Consider the following 21,667-nt stretch of genomic DNA (forward strand, 5'->3'; position numbering starts at 1 on the left):
AACAGTCACAAGTCATGGCCTGTTTAAATGCTTCAAAGTACCAGCGCGAGTGGCTGCTCGAATGCTTGATAATGCGGATGAGGAGCAAACGGCTTTATGAGCACCTGCGCAAGGAGAAGATCATGCTGCTGCCCGGCAGAAAGTGTCTCCAACGGTACCTGCGCGGATTTCGAAGCGGATTCAACTTCAACAAACGGGTGTTTGCTGCATTGAAGGAAAAATGCATATGCATGACGGAGCAGCAACGTCATGGCGGCATTACGATGGATGAAATTAAACTTTCCGAGAACCTGACGGTCAGCCACTACGGGAAAGTGAACGGTTTGGTGGACCTCGAAATATTTTCATCTAGCTCCAGCTCAGAATTGGCGGATCACGCCCTAGTTGTTCTCTTCCAACCATTCACGGGAAAGTGGCACCAGGTGCTTGGCGTTTTCGCCTCGAAGGGGAACGTGAAAGCTGATGTGCTAGCAAAAATTACGGTGGAGGGTGCGATAACAACAGACACTGCTAGCTGGAATCGTTCCATGTGGCGTATTTTTGGAATTTCTTGGAAAGCAGGACAAGTTAGAAAGTCTCGCAGACTTCGCCTCTTTTCTGCAGCTCAAACCTCTGCCTATGATCGGTTGTGAGGAGCATAAGATTGAGATCACTAACAGCGTCGTCAAGTTTTACTCTATCATGCGTCTCCACTTCTTGGTCAAGAGCAAGAACCTGACCCGTGAAAACGCGCGAAAAAAAAGAAAACACCTGAAATTAAGACGCGTGCTTTGAACGCATAGGCATGATTTTGGGGTGCGTTACTTCACTGACTCAAAACACTAATGTGTGCATGTCATTTATTGCACTTTCAAAAGTTCAGCTAGAAGATACCGTTTTGCAATACAAGCTTATGCACTCGTTTCATTTTATTTATTCGCAAGGTCTGCTTACGCCCATGCACACGCATAAATCACAGCTGAGCACTGTGTTAATATATATTCGCGTTGCCTTGTGATGGCGTGGAACACTTAATGGAAAAAAAATTAAGAACGAGGAAGTGACATAACAGTGTTTGGAGTTGCTTGCCTGAAAAATCGGGAACGCAGCAAACACGTTGTACGTAAAAAAACAGCCTTAAACTCGTCTCCCCTGCCTTTGTAATATGTTTACATCCCTTCCCTATTCCCGTAAGACAGCTTGTTTGCAATAAACTCATTTGCACTTGGAAAAAAGTGAAGCGAGTCGCTTTCTGTCATGCGTGGCGACGGCCGGAGGAAACGGTCATGAACCGGGCTTTCGCTGGTGGCGCCACTGCGGCGTCATGAAGAAAAGTCACGCGTTACCCCCGCCGGTCGGCACACCTACCCATCTAGACACCGTAGTAGTGCTGCACCACTACAGATTGCGGACATTTCTCACTTTCATTATGACCAGATTTAACTGTATTTAATGTCCTATCATGCTCAATACGACTTGCAACGTTTCCATTGTGAGCCAACTGATGTTTACACCTTAGAGTAAGGGTACCACAGCGAAATCATCAAAAATCTGTACTTCCGCATTGCCTTGTAGTGGAGCAGGACAGTAAGGGGTGCATTGTACAAGTTTCGCAGGGAAGTACTGACTACACCCTTTATTTCATGTCTCCGCGCTTAGAGTGTCCAGCAATAAAGCTTTGTTGTTATTTTCATGCTCCAGAAATTTCTGTGGGCATCTGTACATCAGTGGGCTTTCACATGCAGAACTCAACTTGCACAAAAACTCTGTGTACTTTGTTTTCTGCACCAATGGGTAACGGAAAAATTTTCCAGCACCACTGCTTGTATTGCTTTGAAAACTAGGCTCCAATCGCATTGTGTATGCTTCAGCTCGTACTGAGCGCAACAGTTGATAACAAAAATGAACAAGCACCCTCATATTAACTGTCTGTACTCTGTACTTTGATATGGCAAAATATGGAATCAAAGCATACTGCAACTCTGCCGATACCTGATATGCTGGCCTTTTGACACTATAATGTAGAGTAAACCCTTATTTTATTGATGTCCCTTTATTCAAAACTTCGTTTAATTCATAGTTTGCCATTGTCCCAAGCATGCTGGGGTGCATGTAGGCAAAGGGCCTAAATTACTTATTAAGCATTCTGAAAATATATTTCTACCTCGCAACAGCTTTGCGACTTATTTTATCATACGCCTGGTACAAAAGCATTAGGTATCATAACTCTATGCTTTTTTTTGCTCAACACAGTGGTGATAATTAACATGGCCAACTGGGTTTTAGAATGTAAGCTCAGAAATAGAGTGCCTAAGCAGCGGTGTCAAATCGAACCTGGTCTCTGTAGCAGTCAGCTAAGCCAAGTGTGTTCTGCGCATATACCACTGTATAGTTAGTGTTGAGTGCAAGTATACTAGTTACTAGTTAGTGACATGGTAATTAAGTAATCATAAACATCAGCTGGACTATAACCACTGCAGGGCAAAGGCCTCTCCCATTTTTCTCCAATTAACCCGGTCCTGTGCTAGCTGCATCCACTCCACCCCTGCGAATTTCTTTATCTCAGCCACCCACCTAATTTTATGCTAACCCCTGCTACGCTTAACTTCCCTTGGAATCTAATTGGTTACTCTTAGGGACCATCGGTTATCCTCTCTTCGAACTACAAGTCCTGCCCATGTGCATTTCTTCTTAATTTTGACTAGAATGTCAGTAACTTAAGTTATTTCTATGGCCCAATCTGCACGCTTCCTATCTCTTAACGTTACATCAATCATTTCCCGTTCCTTGGCCCTCTGTGCTATCCTCAGCTTATTTCCCTTTCGTGGTCTGAATCTGCGGTCACTACCTATCCTAAGTAGTATTCACCTACCACTTCCAACACTTTGCTACCTATTTTAAACTGCTGTTCTTTTCCCAGGCTGTTCAGCAGTACCTTAGTCTTCTGTATATTTATCTTTAGGTACACCTTTCTGCTTCTCCTGTCTAGATCATTTATCATTAGTTGCAGTTGGTCCAGAGTTACTTAACAAGGCAATGTCATCAGCGAATTGCAGATTACTGAGATATTCTCCATCGACTCTGATGCCTAACTGTTCCCATTCCATGCCTTTGAATACACTCTCTAAGCAAGCTGTAAATAGCACTGGGGAGATCGTGTCTCCTTGCCTACTACCTTTCTTAATTGAAATTTGATCACTTTCTTTATGCAGAACTATGGTCGCTGTGCAGCCACTATAGATTATCTTCTAGTAATTTCACATATGCATACCTGCCAGGTTCACAGAAAAGGCATTAGGGAGATCTCATCGGACTGGAAAGGGGGGGGGGGGGGGGGGGTGAAGGAGTTATTAGGCATTTATATTGAATGAGTTGCTTTTATTTGGTTCAAAAGAACTGGAATTGGGTGGTTTTTGTTTGAAAACCACTGACATGCCACATCACTGCTCACTGTTGGGGAATCTTCGATGTGGCAGATGCTGCCCTGTGTCGGACATGGATGATCTGAACTGGGTGCGATTTTTTTTTACAATACTGAACTGCCTCTCACATTCAGCATTGCTGTGTGGTATACAGAGGATTCCAAGCATTACTGCTGAGATAGGCTAAATTTCTTTTGCCCATCTGCGCCCTTCAGCTGGGAGATGGTGCTCCACTGCCTGTCAGCACGTTCCTCTTGCAGCACATCCTGGGGAATGTCAAACGCCTGAAGTTTGACAAATTCCATTCCCAGAGAATTCCAAGCTTGGTCTTTCGACTCTTGCTGCTTTAGTGGCCGTAAAACCGGAAACCGCTCCACAAAGAAAAGCACATTCTGAAAGGACATAGTGCCGATGGATTTCGGATCTGCGACTCTAGAATTACTGCATTGTCAGCCAAAGGGAATTTGAGGTGAATATAATCACAGGCAGCGATCATGTACTTCCGAACAGTTTCACAAAATTGTTCTTGCTCACTTGGCTTGAATTTCTGAACAATGCGTTTGGCTTCCAGTCCCACCACAATGTCTTCATCATCCTTCTGTCCATCTTTGTCATGGTAATCAACTATAAGTAGGTCCTTGTGTTCCTTTAAAAGGCGCGGCTGCACCAACCTTGAAAGGAGGTCTTCAAGAAGCCCAAAAAGTGAAGATTGCAATGCGTGTATTTGAGGAGCTTGAGACTGCAGCCGACAGTTCAATGCCTCAAAGACAGAAATGGTGTTATTCAAAAAAAGACAGCACGCTTTGTTGAGGTCCGAGCTCAAAAACTGAAACAGCCTCTCTTCACATGTTTGCATGGTGGCCTACTCTGGTCCACCATATCAGTGGCCTTAGCCTTTTTCATTGCCACTGGTGCAGCACCTGCTGCCTTCTTTCTCTTTAATTCGCACGGCATGTGTTCTAGTTCTGTACTTTGCGCTGACACCACTAGAGTCTTTGGAATTTGGCAGTATGACAGAAATCGCGCACTTGCGGCTTCTTTTTTCACCTCATGAAGGAAAAAACTCAACAGAGGTCCCCATTGATTCATCAACCTTTCCAGGCATTTCCCAAGCGACAGCCATCGAGTTGGCGCGTGCTTCAGAATTTTTCGGTACTCAACATTATGCATTTCTTGGAAATGCTTAAGGGCAGCTTTTCTTTTTGCACTTTTTTTCAAATAAAAAAAAATCTCTACGAGGACTTCATCCCCTTTCGCTGGGAGACAACAAGCCGCCTTTTCTGCTGCAATGAGGGCCAGTCAACTGGGCACAATATCGCCAGATTGCTGATAGATACTCTGAATTCCTTGAACATACCATTGCCTAACTGCATAGCTTTTGGCTCTGACAACGCCAACGTCATGCTGGGAAAAAAAAATGGTGTAGCGGCAGCGCTGACTGAAGCCCATGAAAACATTATTATAATTGGCTGTCCGTGCCATTGAACCAACGTTAGTTTATTCAAATGAACACCTCATTTAAAGCACAACATATATCGCCCATATAAAGTGATGATCGTGCACACAGCAGAAAAAGAAAAACAAATGTCCATAAAGGGGCCATCAAAAAAATATGAACACACACGAGCAAAGCCCAAGCAGACTGCACAGCCACACAAGTACTCAAGAGCAGTCCATTAGCAACACAGCAGCAGGCCTTACGACCACATCATAAATCAGCATTCTCAGAATGTGCAATGTGCACAGAATTGTGTGTTGTGTAAGAAAGACACAAAGATGATTAAAAAGTATGGATACAGTTAATCCCAGACATAATGAACTCAAAAAGGGATCATGAAATAGTTCTATATGCTGATAATTTGATATAAAAAAAAAATATCAATGGACGAGCCTATCTTGTATCCAGATGCACAAATACAGTAACCGCTCCATGGCCTGCCTCATGCAATCAATGTGCTGCTTGCACCACCAGCGACACTCTGCTCGCAGATATCGTTATGCCCAGCTCACTTCCCCTCAAAAAGCCACAGCGGTCGGTGCTTTGGGAGAAGTCATCACTGACCAAAGAGGCTTAAGTATGTTACCAGTGCACTATAAGTGCAATAATACCTCAATTAAAATTAAGATACAGCTGATTTTTATGCTCACTTCAGGAGGAAAGCAAGCCATGTGAGAGTAGCCACAAACCTCCAGTCAGCCAGGCTTGCTTCCCTGCATGACAATCAATGCACTAAACTTTCGCCGCATGATACCAGTTTCATGTTGAAAATTAGCATGCCAGACTGAAGGCCACCTTCAAGCACATCGCACGTTCTCTCGTCACGCAGTTTCCCAGCACCAGCACTGCCAGCAGGTGCTCAAGTCCACACAGCTGACCTGTCTCAACGTGAAAAGTGACCACGGAAGTGCCACATGAACATCAAGTTGCATTTGCTGGGCGCAGCATGCAGTTCAAAGTACAGAATATTCTATTCTAATATTCTAAAAGGAGTTCAGCAAACGTGAGCAATCCTGCAATACTTTTCCACAGAATTATCACGGGCATGGTTCCAACAGTCCAATATAAGCAATAATTCAATATATCTGAGCATGACATATATTTGGGATTCACTGCATTAGCTTCGAAAGAACGCCATGCATGCCAAAATACATACACATACAAAATGAAACATTCACACAGTGGACAATAAAAGCAGCAGTAGAAATTAGCTCTGCCATGCCTAATTAAAGAACTATGGCTTATAACTTACACATGCCAGTGAAAAACCGAATGCGTAAATGTGCATTTTGTGTCCTGTGCAGACCTAAAAGTGTTCCATTGGCCACACTTAGCGTTGAGCCACACATAACAATCACTGCGCTGGCGGACATCTGTCCATGCACCCTTAGGCTCAGTAATGAAGTGGTAGTCTAGACTGTGGAACAGCATCACAGCTTTCAACCGAATGCAATGCGTATCTCAGCCATGACATCTTGGTCCCACGTACAACCAAGGGGAGAACAAATGCAAGCTTAGGTAACACATCTAGCAGGCAAGTAGACAGTCGAGCCCGCTTATAACGAACCTGAGCGTCACGCGGTGTCCGTTCGTTATATCCCGAAGTTCGTAGTAACTGGACCACAAACTAAAGAAGAGAAAAAAAAAAAAGTTGGCGGTCAAAATACGAAATTTATTTCTTAGCTAAAAAGTCTGTGATGCTCGTCTGTTTCTGCAGTGCAGATGCGATGAGGGCGGTCTCCAGTTTATTTAAAGCACTAGCGTGCTCTTCGCCGAGTCCCTTGGCATAGACAAGTTGTCTGAGGCCCTCTATATAGCCCATTGCTACAGATGTGCTTACGGGTGCTGGCTCAGACGTTTCATCTTCATCTGATTTTTCCGCGTCACTCTCGGCCCGCACTTCAGAAACGATGCCTTCGTCCGTGCACGGTTCCGCAATATCCGCATCTTCATCCGCAGAAATAAAATCTTGCCAACCAGTGCCAGGGCCTCCCATGTCGGAGTCGACGACGCGCTGCCACAAATCGCCGCCGGAATCATCATCATCGGAGGCATCAGGCCCGACGTCCGGTACTGCGTCGACGAAGCCGGCCTTGAGGAAACAGTTTCGCACGCAAGCGGTCGTCACCTCCGCCCAGGCCGCCTTCACCATCTCAAGGGCTGAATACAATGAAACTCGGAGCGGCAAGTTAGCAGCCGGACGGTCAACGGCGATGAGCAAGCGCTGCACAATGTGGCGCCTATACGATGCCTTAAAGGAGCGTATTATGCCCAAATCAAGAGGCTGCACTTTAGAAGTGGTATTGGGCGGCAGGAAAAGTACAGTCACCGCCGTCAGAGACGTTTGCACGTGGTGCGCTGAGCAATTGTCGAGCAACAGCAGCACGCGCCTGCTTTGCCTCTGCATGTCGCGGTCAAACTCGCCCAGCCACTCTGCGAATAAATCCCGTGTCATCCAGGACCGCACGGGTACATGGTTCCGAAAGCAACGTGGCTTCTTGGATTTTCCGATTACAAATGGCATGCGCCGGTCGCTGCCATTCATATTAGTGCACAGAAGAACTGTAACGCGCACTTTACTGTGTTTACCGCCAGCGCATGACTCCCCTTTCATGGAGTGCGTCTTGTCTGGAAGCATCTGATAAAATAATGCAGTTTCATCTGCGTTATACACATCCTGCTCCGCGTAGCTTGCAATAATGGCTCGGTTTGTTGCAAGCCAATTGGCAACGTCCTGGTCACTTACCGAACCCTCACCGACAATCGATTTAAAAACAATCCCATGCCGCACTTTGAACCGATGTATCCAGCCATTGCCTGGGCAGAAGTCGGGAAAATCTAGTAGGAATGTGAAATCTTTGGCTTTGCCCAGCATCATTGGTCCACTTATTCGAATGTTGCGAGCCCGTGCGTCGACGATCCACTTCAGCAGCGCATCCTCTACGTCCGCATAGGTGGCCTTCCGCAGGCGCTTTCTGTCCGCTGTGTTGGTGTCGGAGCTGGCGATCTTTTCCTTATTCTTAGAATTGTCGAGATGGTTGATTTCGACACGTTGTACTTCTTCACCAGCTCGCAATTTTTAGCACCTTGAGACAGTTCCGTCACAATTGCTCGCTTCGTTGCCATGTCCAGCGCTTTTCGTTTCGTGACCGCTGGAGGCAGGCAATTCCCGTCAGCCATCCCGAATTATACGACTCAGGCCCGACAGACGAAGCGCTCACACCACACACACGAAAATGACAACAAAGCGCCGCAACTGACGGAGCACGTGCGCACGTGCGACAATCACGCGAGGCAAGCGAGGAAGTGCCTAAGGAATGGAACGGAACGGAATGGACACACAGCGGGGCATGGTATGCAGCGGGGAGACCAATGAGAGGCATCCCTGAGTTGCTTTCAGCCGCCCATTGCCTCCGATATTACCTCCGCAATCTCGGAGGCCACGAACCGTCACCGGCGTACTGAATGCAGCGGCGCGCGCGCGCCGCTGCGCATTCAGTCCGCCTGTGCAAACAGTACAACCGCTAGCGTATGGACAGGCCTAAAGTCCCTTGATAATTTGAAAGTAGCGACACTCTCCTCCGCGCCGCGCTTTCCTCCTCGATTCTCCTCGCGCGGCAGCGGCAAGCGCTGCGCACGACACGCTTTTTCTCCTTGTCACCCACCAGCCGGCCGCAGCAGTGACTGAAGCGCGAGCTTTTGGGCCAGGTCTGCGCTCCAGGAGTGCATAAAATTTTTCCAAAAATTGCGAGAAAAGCATTGAGAATGCCGAAAGTAAAGTTCATGAATTGATTGGTTTCTTCTTTGAACTGTTTGAATGGGGAATACTGATAAACAAACCTTTCGGGCGAGTTCTGTGCTGCAGACACTCTTTAAGTCATATGATAAGGTTTTACTTTGTGCGCCTGATCTAGTACTGCCTCTGACTGTTTTTTTTAGAGCGTGAAACCTTTCACCGCGGTAAAACTTCGGAAAACGATCCAGGCTGGTGCTTTGAACTTCAAGATCAGAGAAGGTCAAAGCAGGACTTAGTCTATTTCGCTACTGTCAAGCTATCTCTCTAAGCATAGTATATGTCACGTGATTAACCATGATATTTGATTACTGGTTAATTGTACATGTATTTTGATCAATTACTGGGCCAAATTAATTGATATTTAGTAAATTGCAATTAAAATCTAAATTTTAGCTGCAACATCGAACCGTATACCGTTGGCAAGCTTAGGCCAAGTGTAATGGTACTGTGCTAGTTAGCGATCCGCGATAATCTGCGTTAGTTAATTTTGTATAAAACCAAATTTTGAGCTGTTCCTTGCCGCTTCGAGGTAAGGAACAGGTTTGCCACGGCAGTCTTGATATGATGCTGATGTAGGAATTAAATAATTTTATGAGTACACGGCCACTCACTGGCTTCGCGTGTGGTTAAAAGACAGCAGGGTACACTGGGAGAAGTGGTGGGCCCTATTGCCGACACACTGAAGTTGTGGGGCAAGCATGCTGCGGCCTCATGCGCTATGTAAAAGAGCGTGATTTCACTGAACGCAACAATCAAATAAAAAAAATACAGGGTGCACATAGGTCTTTAACGTGCGGAAATGAGAAAGCATATAACTGCCAATTCATTAACTATCGCTATCCTATCTATCACTATATCTACTAATGCTAGTGTCCTATCGTAACTGTCACTATCTGCAACGACACTATCACCTCACTATCCGGGCCTATTACTATCATTTACTATTATTATCCGTAACAGCCACCATCATTACCTATCACTATTCATAACCATCACTATTTAATCTGATGCCGTCCCATGACCCATTGATATACTTCCATTTTCATTGACTTACATTGTCAGTCATATCTCTATTATCTCATAATATCTGACGAGACAACTATACATTGACTTTTAATTCTTATACTTTCTTGTTTTCTCATAAATGGAGGTGGGAAAAGAGCAAGCCACTGAAATAACTGACTATTATCAGCGCGAGGTTCATGTCTCTGTCGAGGAGGCTTCCTTTACTTCAGGACAGGTCGGTGAGAGAAAATAGATGGAACTGCGTTGGGCCTGTTTTTTTTTTTTTCGAGTTTGTGTAATATTGGCGACTCAAACTGGTCTTCAGTGAAATGTAGCTAGAACATAGAGAGCGATGAGTTAATCACTCAGGCAAGGTGAAAAAAAAATCTTCTTGCATTCAATTGAAATGAGTAATATGTTACAGTGCTAAGAATTGTTGCTCGCAAAATTTTCCCTATTTTTTACATCATAACTATAATCATTATTGATTGTTTAAATTTCATAAATACAGAAAATTGATGCAATGATTCCGGCTGATTTGACACTGATGGAAAAACTTTTCTAGCAGTAAATGAATACGCGGAATACTGGTTTTAGAGCTCCAGCTTTCAAAGCGAAGGTAACCTGCCAACGCCTAGTAGTCATGGTTAAAGTGAAGCGTGTGTGATCATGTGAACCCCTCCTGCACATTGGGCGTATCCCTAATAAAACGAACGCATACTTTTTAACCCACGCGTGCGTCGAAGCATGGCAAGACACATTCAAGAATTGAAAAAAAAAATGCCGTACAACCTAACTAGTGCAGATTACCCGCAATACCTCGGGTTTACTTGCCAAAGAGTTTTTCAGGGCCAGCATTCATTGCTCCCGAGTAACCGACGCACACTACAAGTACAAGCTGGAAAAACTAGCTCCTCTACAAGCCCAAATTTTGATTTTTAATGAAGGAGGTCAGGGATCCTAGCATAATCGTGACAAATGCAATCGTGAGACTGTAATTTTCCAGTTATCTCTGACAGCAAAAAGCAGATTATAGTGCCCTATTTCTGACTGTACAGACGTCGACAGCGTGTTAAAGGATGGAGCCTTGGAGCCTCGCAGAATATTCAGCATGCTGCAGAGGACAACCTTATTTTTATACAATGAACATGTTGCCGCCGCAAAAGTATTGAGGAGCAAGCAGGAATAAAAACTGCAGCGTCAGGTGACGCGTTATTACGGGGAGTGAGAAAGGCACCTTACGTCGCAAACAACTCTGTTCTTTCTACGAATAAACTTCTTTCGACTAATCTTGTGAATCCATTGACTCGTGCGCAAGCCGTCACGCTTGCCTTGAGGTATCATGAGTACCGCATAACCATCTTCAGGCCGCTTGCTGCAGTTGTACGCGCAACAGCACGGCATAGAGCTTGCACGCTGCAATAAAAGTACAGCGCGCAATATTCGCTCGCCAAGACTAGGAGAAAAATGGCGCGAAGGAAAAAGAAAACACAAGGAAAACGCCGGACGCGCGTTGGTTTCCAAGGGCAACGACAGGGAGACCAATCGTCGCTCAGGAAATTGGGCGGAGAGCCGGCCTTCAGCGAAGGGGAGCGCAAGGGGCGAGGAGGAGGCGAGGAGGTAGCGCGGTGGCGGCAAAGTTCAATCGTTGGCGTAATTTTCAAAGTATCAAGGGGCTTTAGAGAGGCCTGCCTCCTGGCGCCCCGCGCCCCTGGCACGGCCGCTCAAGGGAACAGCCAAGAAACGACGAAACTTCGAAGACTATGCCGGCGGCCGGCGCCGTGGAGACAGGCGAAGACAAGGGAATGGCGAGAGGAGAGGGGAGCGGAGTTGCGAGGAGGGGCGGCAGCGTGGCCTTGGAGGCCACACCACGCGCCGACACTCGTAGGCAGCGCGCGTCGACGAGCAAAGGGTAGCTCGCTTGCGAGGAGGATTGCGAAAACAGACCAAAAGGGATGGGAGCCCATCGTTATCTCGTATCGGGGCGCCGGGTTTACGCCGTCCGTTCGCTGTAACCGATCGGCAGCGCTCATGGACGTTCGTTATACGTGCGATCTTGTGCCATTGAAGTAATGTATATTTTGGCGGTCGCTCCAGTCTCGTTCGTTATAAGCGAAAGTTCGTCTTAAGTGGGGCCGTTATAAGTGGGCTACAATGATGAAAAACCCGAATTAAAAATAGAAACTGTTAGCAATGCACAGACCATTAAAGCGTGCAAAATAAAGCAGTGACATCATTACATATCCTCCCAGCAACTAGAGCAAAATGCTTTTTCCATCTATTTGTCCCCCTAAACTTTTTCCTTTTTTTTTTTTTTCTTGCTGCTTAATTATTTCGACATTTCTCTCTCTCACAAAACACCAACTTGGCAAGACAAGTCAGCACACATATTGCCAAACATCACTTGAGCATCATTTGCATGCACTTCCACTCGTGTCATCTGTTCCTTCTGTCCATCGTTTTTGTCGCACTAAATTTCTTGCAGGATGTATGTAAACCAACTCACCCAATACGCAGTACTCTTGAACCACTTTGGCATTAAGTAGCGTTCCCATTTTACTAAACAGCAGCGCTTCTACCCCCAAAAACCATGAAAAGGAGTGATGCACAAGATACTCACGTGATTACAGCATTGGGATTCTTTTCAATCGCATAAATGCGAATATTCTGGTCAGCCATTCCTGCTGCAGTCAGTGCTGCTCTCACAAGAGGACCTCTTCCAGCACCAACAACCATTAGAACGCTGCAAGCAATGCAAAAAGGACCATTTCAAAATTCCACGCATGCACAAGCAAATGTTATGACCCTGTTGCCCTCTTAAAAAAAAAAACATTTTACTCTGGCCGACTATGTGGGTGATGCCCTTGCAAACACTTCAATCTGCCATGAGCTGCTAGAGACAAGAACAGCTGTTGGCATCTGTGGAAAATATCATCGGGTTTATCTAGTTTATTTGTTCATCTAGTTCTATTTAAAACTATTTTGTACCCTCAATTGTAGTTTTAACAAATTCTGTGCACTTCAGTTAATGTTATTATACGACTGTTTTGGAGACACTGAGTACTACTGCGGAAACGAGACTACAGTGTAGAAAAAATTAAGTTTTAAACTGTTCTGCAGTGTTTCTCAGCTGTATATCCGGGTATTCATTAAGTTTGGCAGGCAGCTTTCAAGTAACTAGGGGTGTGTGAATATTCGAAAATGATTTAGTATCTTTCCTATTTGATTCGTATTTAATAAATTACACGCAGAGCTTTCTTAATACTTGAGAACTACCATTTCGTCAAGGGCTTTGCTCTGTGCACACTGCGGGGAACATTCAAACAGTGCTCCAAAAATGCAAAGGCCTCCACTATTCTTTTAGCAGGGTGCTGCAGTATAGCAACAGTGCCTCTTCACAAAGCTGCTTTTTCACGTTATGAGGATGCTTCATCGCACAGTCCACGTGGTGAAGCATCGCTGTGAAGCCCGAAGTGTGGTGAAACTGCGCATGTCCAGCACTCAGTTTCAGTATCCCAGGAACAGCATGCGGATGCATGCGAGGGATATATGCGCAGGTGCTATAAGCGAAGACAAATTTGTGTGAAGTGAAAGAGCGTTATTAGTTGTAGGGGATGTTGTGTCCATGTGTAAGGACTTGCCAAACGTATCAAGCAGCTGACATTCCTGCATGACGATTTGCACCAGTTTCATTGGCACTAATCAAGAGCCCTTTTACATGCACTTTTACAGCTGCACAGAAGACTGGTGCGTGTCATTTTTGTTGACCTGCAGCAGCCTTGTGTCAACTCAGAATTCGTGTTCCGACTGCCACTGCAATTCGTTGTGTATGGCGAGATCACGTGCTGTCTAGTCAGACAGTATACACTTCTGTGTAGTTGTTGATCTATTTCCTTTTGTAAATACCACGTGAAGTTCTCAAATAAACAAGAACAATGCTTGCTGCTCTTTTGTCTTCTCCCTTCCTCAATGCCTCAATGTGAAAAGTGACCACGGAAGTGCCACATGAACATTAGAAGAAGTTGCATTTGCTAGGCGCAGCATGCAGTTCAAAGTATAGTCAGTGTCTGTTCTGCACACTTCTTCTTTGCAGCGGTGTCCCCGAAGTACATGTTGAGCTCCTCTACAAAGTGTGTCCAAGATGTGAATGAGTGTTAGTGGTTCTCGTACCACATAACAGCCGTGTCTGTGAGTGTGAACACCACGTTGGCAAGTTGGACGCTCGCGTCCCACTTGTTATATCGGCTGACGCGTTGGTAATTTGTCAGCCACTCATCCACGTCCTCACCAAAGGTGCCCACGAAGGAGCATGGCTCGTGGTAATATGGCCAGAAAGTGCTCGATGCTGACCTGGGTGCGGTGTCTCCGTCCAGGGACACCTCAGGGCTGGAAGGTGGCAAACTGTCAAGTTGTCGACTGCAGCGAAGTCCGAGTGGTAGATCTATCACTGAGGAGCTTGTACCCAGTAAGCCTCCACCAATTTGTTATAGTGGGGGCGTTCACGACAAAACAGGATGTCCGAGACATCCTGTCCACTGCCAGTCGTCGCAGCTTTGTGTGCGCTCCACACTCGCATCTTCTTTCTCCATAGCACATAGCGCTTCGTCTTTGAGGCCCATGACAATTTATCAGTCTTGATGTGCATGAAGCTGCACTTTGCCCAAAGTACAAATCGGATGCTTTTTAAAATTGCAAAAACTGGCCACTCTGTGCAAAGGTGCTGCTAATCACAAACAAACAGAGAGTCTTTGCCTAAAGTAACCAGGCTGAAGAGCCTGCTTCTCAGTCTTGTAGTAGAGAATTCACGCCCCTTCAAAAGCTGTAAATCTGCAAAGTAAAATCAAGCGTCTATCCTCACTTAACAAGTTGTGATCCTCTGGGAATCCTTGTTGGCTTCAGAATACAAACGACAAGCGAAACATGCAGCCTGAATAAATTTGGCAAAGACGGTACATGTACATCTACACACACCATCTGTTACTTTGGGAACAACACTACCAAGACAGTAAGTGCAACTAAAATACAATTGTTACTCATACACAATAAGCTACAATAGCTGCCTTCTGAATGACTTGAAAAAAAAAAAAAAAAAAAAAGACAAATTATGCACTTCTATTTTCCAAAGAGATCAGACACTGCGGCAACTATCGCACGTATGACTAGTTAACGAATACAGAGATCGATAAAATAAACAGGCACTCACATTTCAGTGTCTTTCCCAACCTGCTCGCCTTTGTCCTTTAATGCATGGAACATAGCCTGTTGAAGAAAGTGCCAACAGGCCACATTGTAAACTAACTGTGCCAGCAGACTGCATTCAGGGGTGGAAGCAGGCTCGAGCATTTTGGAGCAGCTTTGGGAGCAGTAATAAAGCCATTTTGGAGCAGCTCTGGAGCAATGTAATTAAAATTTTTGAGCATTTGAATTATGTTTTGGAGCAAGTTTTTAAGGTCAAACGTCTTTGACAATTGCAGTTTTCTTTTTCAAAAATACAAGATCTTCAACCTGACACCCTTTTATGCGAGTTCAATGCCCTTGCAACTTCGCACTTATCACTGACAAGACAAACAGCCAAAGCATGTAAAGATATAACACCGGCTGACCTTAGCAATAACTTGGAAAAGACTAGCAGCCAACAAAACACTTGCTGGCACCTCGTCAGACCTAAAGCGTTTGCCTATTTTGACTTGATAGATTAAAATGTCGAGTTTACCACTTCAATGCGCTCAAGCAGTGCAACTAATTTAGAGTTCAGATTAATGGGCACTACATTTGCACTCTCTATCTTGTGCATATCCTTTTCAATCCTATGTCTGTGCTGATAAATTCCTAAGCACTGGTCAGAAGTGCCTTCAGGAAAGATAGATGGCACTGAGGACTAGCCTTTTCATCCTTTAGGTTTCTTCCTTCACTGATGCCTGCCAAGAGTTAATCATTCTTTGCTTTAGCAATGCTGGGGCTCATTTTTAACCTCTTGGCATAGGGCCTGTATGGCTTTCCAACACTCTTGAGAAGCTTCCTAGCGATTGACACCTTTGACGTACCACCTCATAATGCTTCAAATATGATTCTGTCTGCCGTAGACCTGACAAGCTTGTCACTGAAAAAAAAGGCTTGATGGTGAAATCTTGTTTTCACAGCAGAACGATTAGAATAACTCATGGAGCTTTTGCAGCCAGACAAGTTTCCTAGCGGCTCAGAGTAGTTTGCACTATCTGCTTTGCTTGCTGCTCTCGCATCTCTCTCCACCAGAGATTCAAAAGGCTGGGAGGGTGCGCTGTGTCACATGCACAGTGCATTTCTTTTCTGAAATTAATTCCCTCCAATCGCCTGTGGCTCATACTAAATTTACTTACATATATTTATTATGCTCCATGCTTCCCTCCCTTACAAAAATTTCATTTGTATTAAGCCCAGTGCAAGATGCCTTATATCTTGGCCCCTGGTGCTGTGACACTGTTCCCGTGTTCTGCTAAATTTAATGGCAGAACATCAAAACAGCCAGTTTGGAACAGTTTTGGAGCAATATTGCATTTTGGAGCAGGATGGAGCAGAGAAAGCCTTTTGGAGCAGAATGGAGCAAATGGAGCAGCACTTCCACCCCTGTGCATTAACATAATCATTCAATAGCTCATAACATACAGGCATTGCAACCAGGTAAACTGCTACAAGGCACAGAAGCAACAGCTGCTGCATTTGAATGTTTAATTTTCAATTTGCCTGAAATAAAGGCACTCCACTAAAAAATGCAAACATAAGGTCCTGCTATAAGGGAGTAATTACTCACTGACATCCACCGAGGCACATGCCAGCACATGGGTCACATGTCAACACACATCCGCATGAAGTGGGTAAACCCATAGAAAACACAGAGGTCAAGTAATACCAGCAGAAAACAAAGGGGTACCAAAGGACTGGCTGGAAGGGTGTGCTACAAGACACAAGCTGTTGAGTACCATGGCCTACCAACAAAGGTATTGTAAGCAATGAGACCACGGAAGTAACTTTGTGCAACTACTTGTTGTGAGCACAGTGCTAAAAAATGAGACCATGCCGAACACAGATGAATGGTCGTATAATAACTGTCCTGAATGTGGTCATAGCAATGCTCGTAATTAGCTAGAAAATTCTTGTGTCATTTAAAGAAGCCTATCAACACTTTTTGACATGATGCTTGGTTGTACTTCAGGTGAATTCTCTGTCACACAATAACAAGCTTAGAAAGAATTACAATAATTAGCAGACAGGGAAGAGAGTTATTCAATAAAAATTTCAGCATACAAAGGAAAGGAAATGTAGCCCTCAAATAAGTTTTCACGGGGCTTCCCATTTTTTATCTCACTCTCTCAATGGTGCATTATGGCTTGGAACAATCGAAGCAGCCTATCTGAGCATGTAGCTGCAGCCTGAACTTTGTGGTTGATGGTTGACTGTTCACTGTAGCTCACTGGGTACATTCCATTTTCCAGTCCAGGACTACTGGCCGACAGGTGTCGGCTTCCTCTCTGACAGAAAGTAGTGTGATGGTCACACGACCTTGCAAGCTCCCTCCACCATTTGCTTTTAGTAGACGATGCCAACCATCAGTCACTACGACTCGGTTGACTCAGTTCTTTCACAGTAGTGCCGTGCGCACGGTTACCTTTTTGGTGTACATGCAATACTAAAAATAAATAACAAATGTGTATCAATCAGTGCTTTTTATGAACGGGGCATGACATGCCTGAATACGAAGCATTTTACAGAACTCAGTTTGGAAGGGTTTGTGTTGTGTTCTGTTGAGGTTTTTGGCACATAGCAACTAAGGCTATCATGCGCCAAGAACAGGGTGGTTTGTTTATACTTTCTGAAAAGGACTAATATATTTTTCTTTTTTTCAAGTTTTTATAGCTTGTTGAGGAGCATTGCTTCTTTTAAGAATCCAAAAATGTGAGAAATATCAACGAGTGCATCGTCTCTTAAAAGCAGGCTGGGATGGAAAGGGATCTGTTCATTAAAAAAAATTGCAAAATATTTTTTTCCTAAATTCTCTAGTTTAGTGCATGACAGCAAAATGTGATTTATTGTTCACCTCTACACCTTTTACATAGAGGTTTGTGTTCTTTCTTAAGGATGAAGCCATGTGTTAGGTGCGTGTGTCCGATGCGCAGGCGACATAGAATGACTTCAACAAAGCATTTCGGATGGCTGCACGATGTGCATTCTTTGACGACTGGTTTGACATAGTGTAATTTATTGTTTGTTTCATTGTTTCATGAAGCCTGCCATTTTTCTCAGTTTTTTTTTAATAAGTTTCATAACATCTCTACGTGGTATGTTTACGAGTTTTGTTTCAGCGTTACGGGCTGCTGCAGCACATGTGTCAGCTCTCTCGTTGCCGCGGATTCCAACATGGCTTGGCATCCAGCAGAATTTTTTTGACTGCCCCTTTGTTTCTGCATTTACTACATTGCGTATTATGTCTCCAATTAAAGGTTCCGTAGCATTTCTGTGATGCAGTGCTGTGATTACGCTCAAGGAATCTGTATAAATGATGCTTTTTCCAATGCTTTTCTTTAACGCTTCTTCTACAGCCATGAAAATGGCATGGCATTCAGCTGTGAAAACTGATGAACACTTGGGTAACCGTACTATTCTCTCCCATTTCTTTTGTATTACAGCACATCCAGTGTAAAGTGCTGTCTTTGAACTATCTGTATAGAATGCTGTATAATCTTTGTATTTTTCCTTTAATGTCAAGAACTCTGGTACTATGTGTTCATACGGTGCTTGTTTCTTATGAAAGTGGGTTAATGTGAAGTCGCACACAGAGGGAAAATGATACCAGTGGCAGTGGGCCTGGTCTCTGGGCAATATTTGGAAGTGTATCCAATATATTTAATTCCTGGCATGCCTGTTCAAAACGGAGAATTAGTGGTTTGATTGCTCGGAATTTGTTGTTAAAGAGTTCTAGATGTGCAGTTTGTGACTACTAAGTAACATAAATGTTTCAGTAGGGGCCTTATTTTCAGTACATATGCACATGTCAGCATTGTTCTCCTGTCTGCGAGGGGTGGCTCATTTGTTTCAATATAGAGGCTATTTATCGGAGATGTTCTATATTGCACCAGTAGAGAGGTGCAATCCCATGTCGTGCACTGGATCTAAGCGCTTCAGATACGAGGGTCTCGCTGAACCATAGACTATGCTTCCGTAATCTAAGGTACAGAGTACTATGGATCGATAGATATGTAAAAGGCATGTCGTTTTGGATCCTCAGTGTTTTCTTAAGAGTACTTTCAGTATGTTTAAAGACTGAGATGCTTTCTTTTTAAGTGTGTTTATGTGGGGTAAGAATGTTAACTTTTTATCAAAGGTAATGCCCAGAAATTTATGTTCACTTTTTACAGGAAGTGCAGTTTTCTTTAAGTGTAGGTTTGGGGCGGTAGGCAAACCTCGTTTGAGCGAGAGCAGGACAGCCACTGATTTTTGTGGAGAGAACTGGAAACTATTTTTATCTGCCCATGATGTTAGTCTATTTATGGTTAACTGTATTTGCCGCTCACATGTCGATATGTTAGTGGACGTGCATGCAATCTGGAGATCATCAACATAGAGTGAGTACATAATGGATTTGGGGATTTCTCTGGCTATTGAATTAATTTTCAAAATGAACAGAGTAGTACTTAAAATACACCCTTGGGGAACTCCATTCTCTTAAATAAAGCTCCTGGACAGGGCTGATCCCATACGTACCTTAAATGAACGGTTTGATAGGAAGTCTTTCAGGCAATTTAACATCCCGCCCCAGATACCTATATCTGCTGGGTCACACAGAATGCCGAACCTCCAGGTTGTGTCATAGGCTTTCTCTATGTCGAAGAAGACCGCAAGACAATGTTGCTTGAGGATAAATGCCTCTCGGACCACATTTTCAAGTCTAAGAAGATGGTCTGTTGTTGAGCATGCTTTTTTAAAACCGTACTGATGGATGTCTAAAAGTTTGCGCGATTCTAAAATAAAGGCTAATCTAGCTTTCAAAAGATTTGGCGAGGCAACTCGTGAGGGCTATATGGGCCTGTAGCTACTAGGGGAACTTGGTGGTTTTCCAGGTTTAAGGAGTAGGACTATAACAGCTGTTTTACAGGCTTTTGGTAGCTTTCCTGACATGAATATTTTGTTAAATAATTTCAAAAGTGCATGTACAGCAGGATCGGAAAGATGGGCCAGCATTTCATAATGTATTCTGTCGGGTCCCGGGGCAGCTTGTTTTCCGGCAGACAGTACTGTACTGATTTCATATATGGTAATTTGTCTGTTGTAAGGTTCACACGTGCTGCCAGTTGTTGGAAGTCAAGTTTTTCAGAGATGTTTTTGTATTTTAAATATGACTGTGTAGTGCGAACTAGAAACTGCCTCAAAATGTTCGCCAATATGTCTGCCTGCTCATCCAGAGTTGTTTGGAGTTTGGAAGGGTTTGCTTGCCGCTGCTGTTCACGAAGTTCTTATTTACAAGAGCCCAGCTCACTGCGCTCGAAAGAAATGAAAGCGTTTGCAAAACCTTTTAGAAAAAGTGTTATATGCTTCAGCACATAGCAGTTCACTTGCAACGTTTTCATGCTTACGCACCCAAATGATTGCATAACAGGTGAACTACTTCTGAACAGCACAAACAAACAATCCGTGCTTAGGGCTCTGGACGCTTCCATGTGTAGTGAATTTCAAGACAAGAAAGCGAAGATGCAAGATTCAAATGTCTTACAGCTGCTTAGAGACCAGCTACGGAGCCTGCGCCATTGCTTAGCGCACAATATTGCCAGCAGGAACACGAAAAGTACTCAGAATGTACTCGGAGTCCAACTCAATATGGCCACCTGCCCGGGAGTTGCACTGGTGGGCGGAGCTTCTGGGCTGCCCGAAGAAAATCGAACACCGGACACCTGTCGGCAAGTAGTCCAGAACTGCCTAGGACTGAAAACATTATGTACCCACTGTACTTTCACTCAAGCTGACAGCATCGTTTCCATGGTTACACCTTTGCCCTTCCCCATTCTTGTTTTCTTTCTTTTTTTTTAAAGATCTATCGTTGCTCTTGCTGTTCATGAATTTTAACATATTTTAAAGGGAAGCTGAAGCACTTTTCGAAAAAATTGAGTTTTCGGCAGCATTTAGTTGTTTTTGGTCCACTGAACAAGAATATCGCATTAAAAAATGGCTTAAATAAACGCAAACAGCTGTTTTTTAGAAGAAAACGAGCGCCAGCGCCTCAGGGCGCCGAGCGAACGCCACTGTCGCCTGTGAGTGGTCGGGACCGTCGTGACGTCATCTACGGGTGTCCCGCGGTTCTCCGGCCTGCACCGACGGCGTTGCTGCGTAGTGCGTTGCTAGCGCGTTGCTTCAGTTGGCTGGAAAGCCTAGTCTTGAAAATTATGGATAGTGCGGGCAGTAGTGAACAGCTTGGACTCTCGCCATATATGTTCGAGCCATCAGCGGCTGCAGAAAACGGCGGAACCAACGACGCCGCGGAGTGCGCCGATGGAGAAAATGACGCCGCGACATTTTCACGGGTTGGAAATCTCCTCTGGTACGTATGTTTTGCGTAGGTGCTTGTTTTTACATATCTTTGCGAGGTAGATGTGCAAGTGGTAATAAAGTAAATCACGTCGAAACGATGTTGCTTACTGGCTACTGCATAACAGCCGAAACACCAGACACCTGTAATATCGAATTCAAAACGCCGGCATGTTTACACGAGTCACGCGAGGTAAAGCATTTGTTTTTCATTTATTTAGAGCACGGTGCCTATACTTACATCCGAAAGCCTTTTATTACTACTTTTATTATTGCACTCTGTTCTTTTGCATTGTGAAAGATGTAGTTGCAAGATTCTGTTCAAAAGAAGTCAGATTTATACTGATTAACAGCACAAGCGTGAGTGCAACTTTACTAACGAGCACAAAAAACTACTGCCACTGCACCAATATGGTG

The 21,667-nt window shown here is 44.5% G+C and overlaps 1 protein-coding gene across 6 annotated transcripts in view; it reads right to left on the minus strand.

Annotated features, from left to right (window-relative positions):
- LOC146204287 (protein arginine N-methyltransferase 5-like) overlaps positions 1-21,667 on the minus strand; it is a 122,161-nt gene that overhangs the window by 42,386 nt on the left and 58,108 nt on the right. For all 6 annotated transcript variants that reach the window (XM_084589232.1, XM_084589229.1, XM_084589231.1 and 3 more), the window contains 2 exons: positions 14,904-14,959; positions 12,321-12,443 (listed from right to left, as the gene is read on the minus strand). In XM_084589232.1, coding sequence (XP_084445358.1) covers positions 12,321-12,443; positions 14,904-14,959 — 179 coding nt within the window. The remainder of the gene's footprint in view (positions 1-12,320; positions 12,444-14,903; positions 14,960-21,667) is intronic.

Source organism: Amblyomma maculatum, chromosome 1 (genome assembly GCF_055883805.1).
Source record: "Amblyomma maculatum isolate TAMU_Amacu chromosome 1, ASM5588380v1, whole genome shotgun sequence".
NCBI lineage: Eukaryota > Metazoa > Arthropoda > Arachnida > Ixodida > Ixodidae > Amblyomma > Amblyomma maculatum.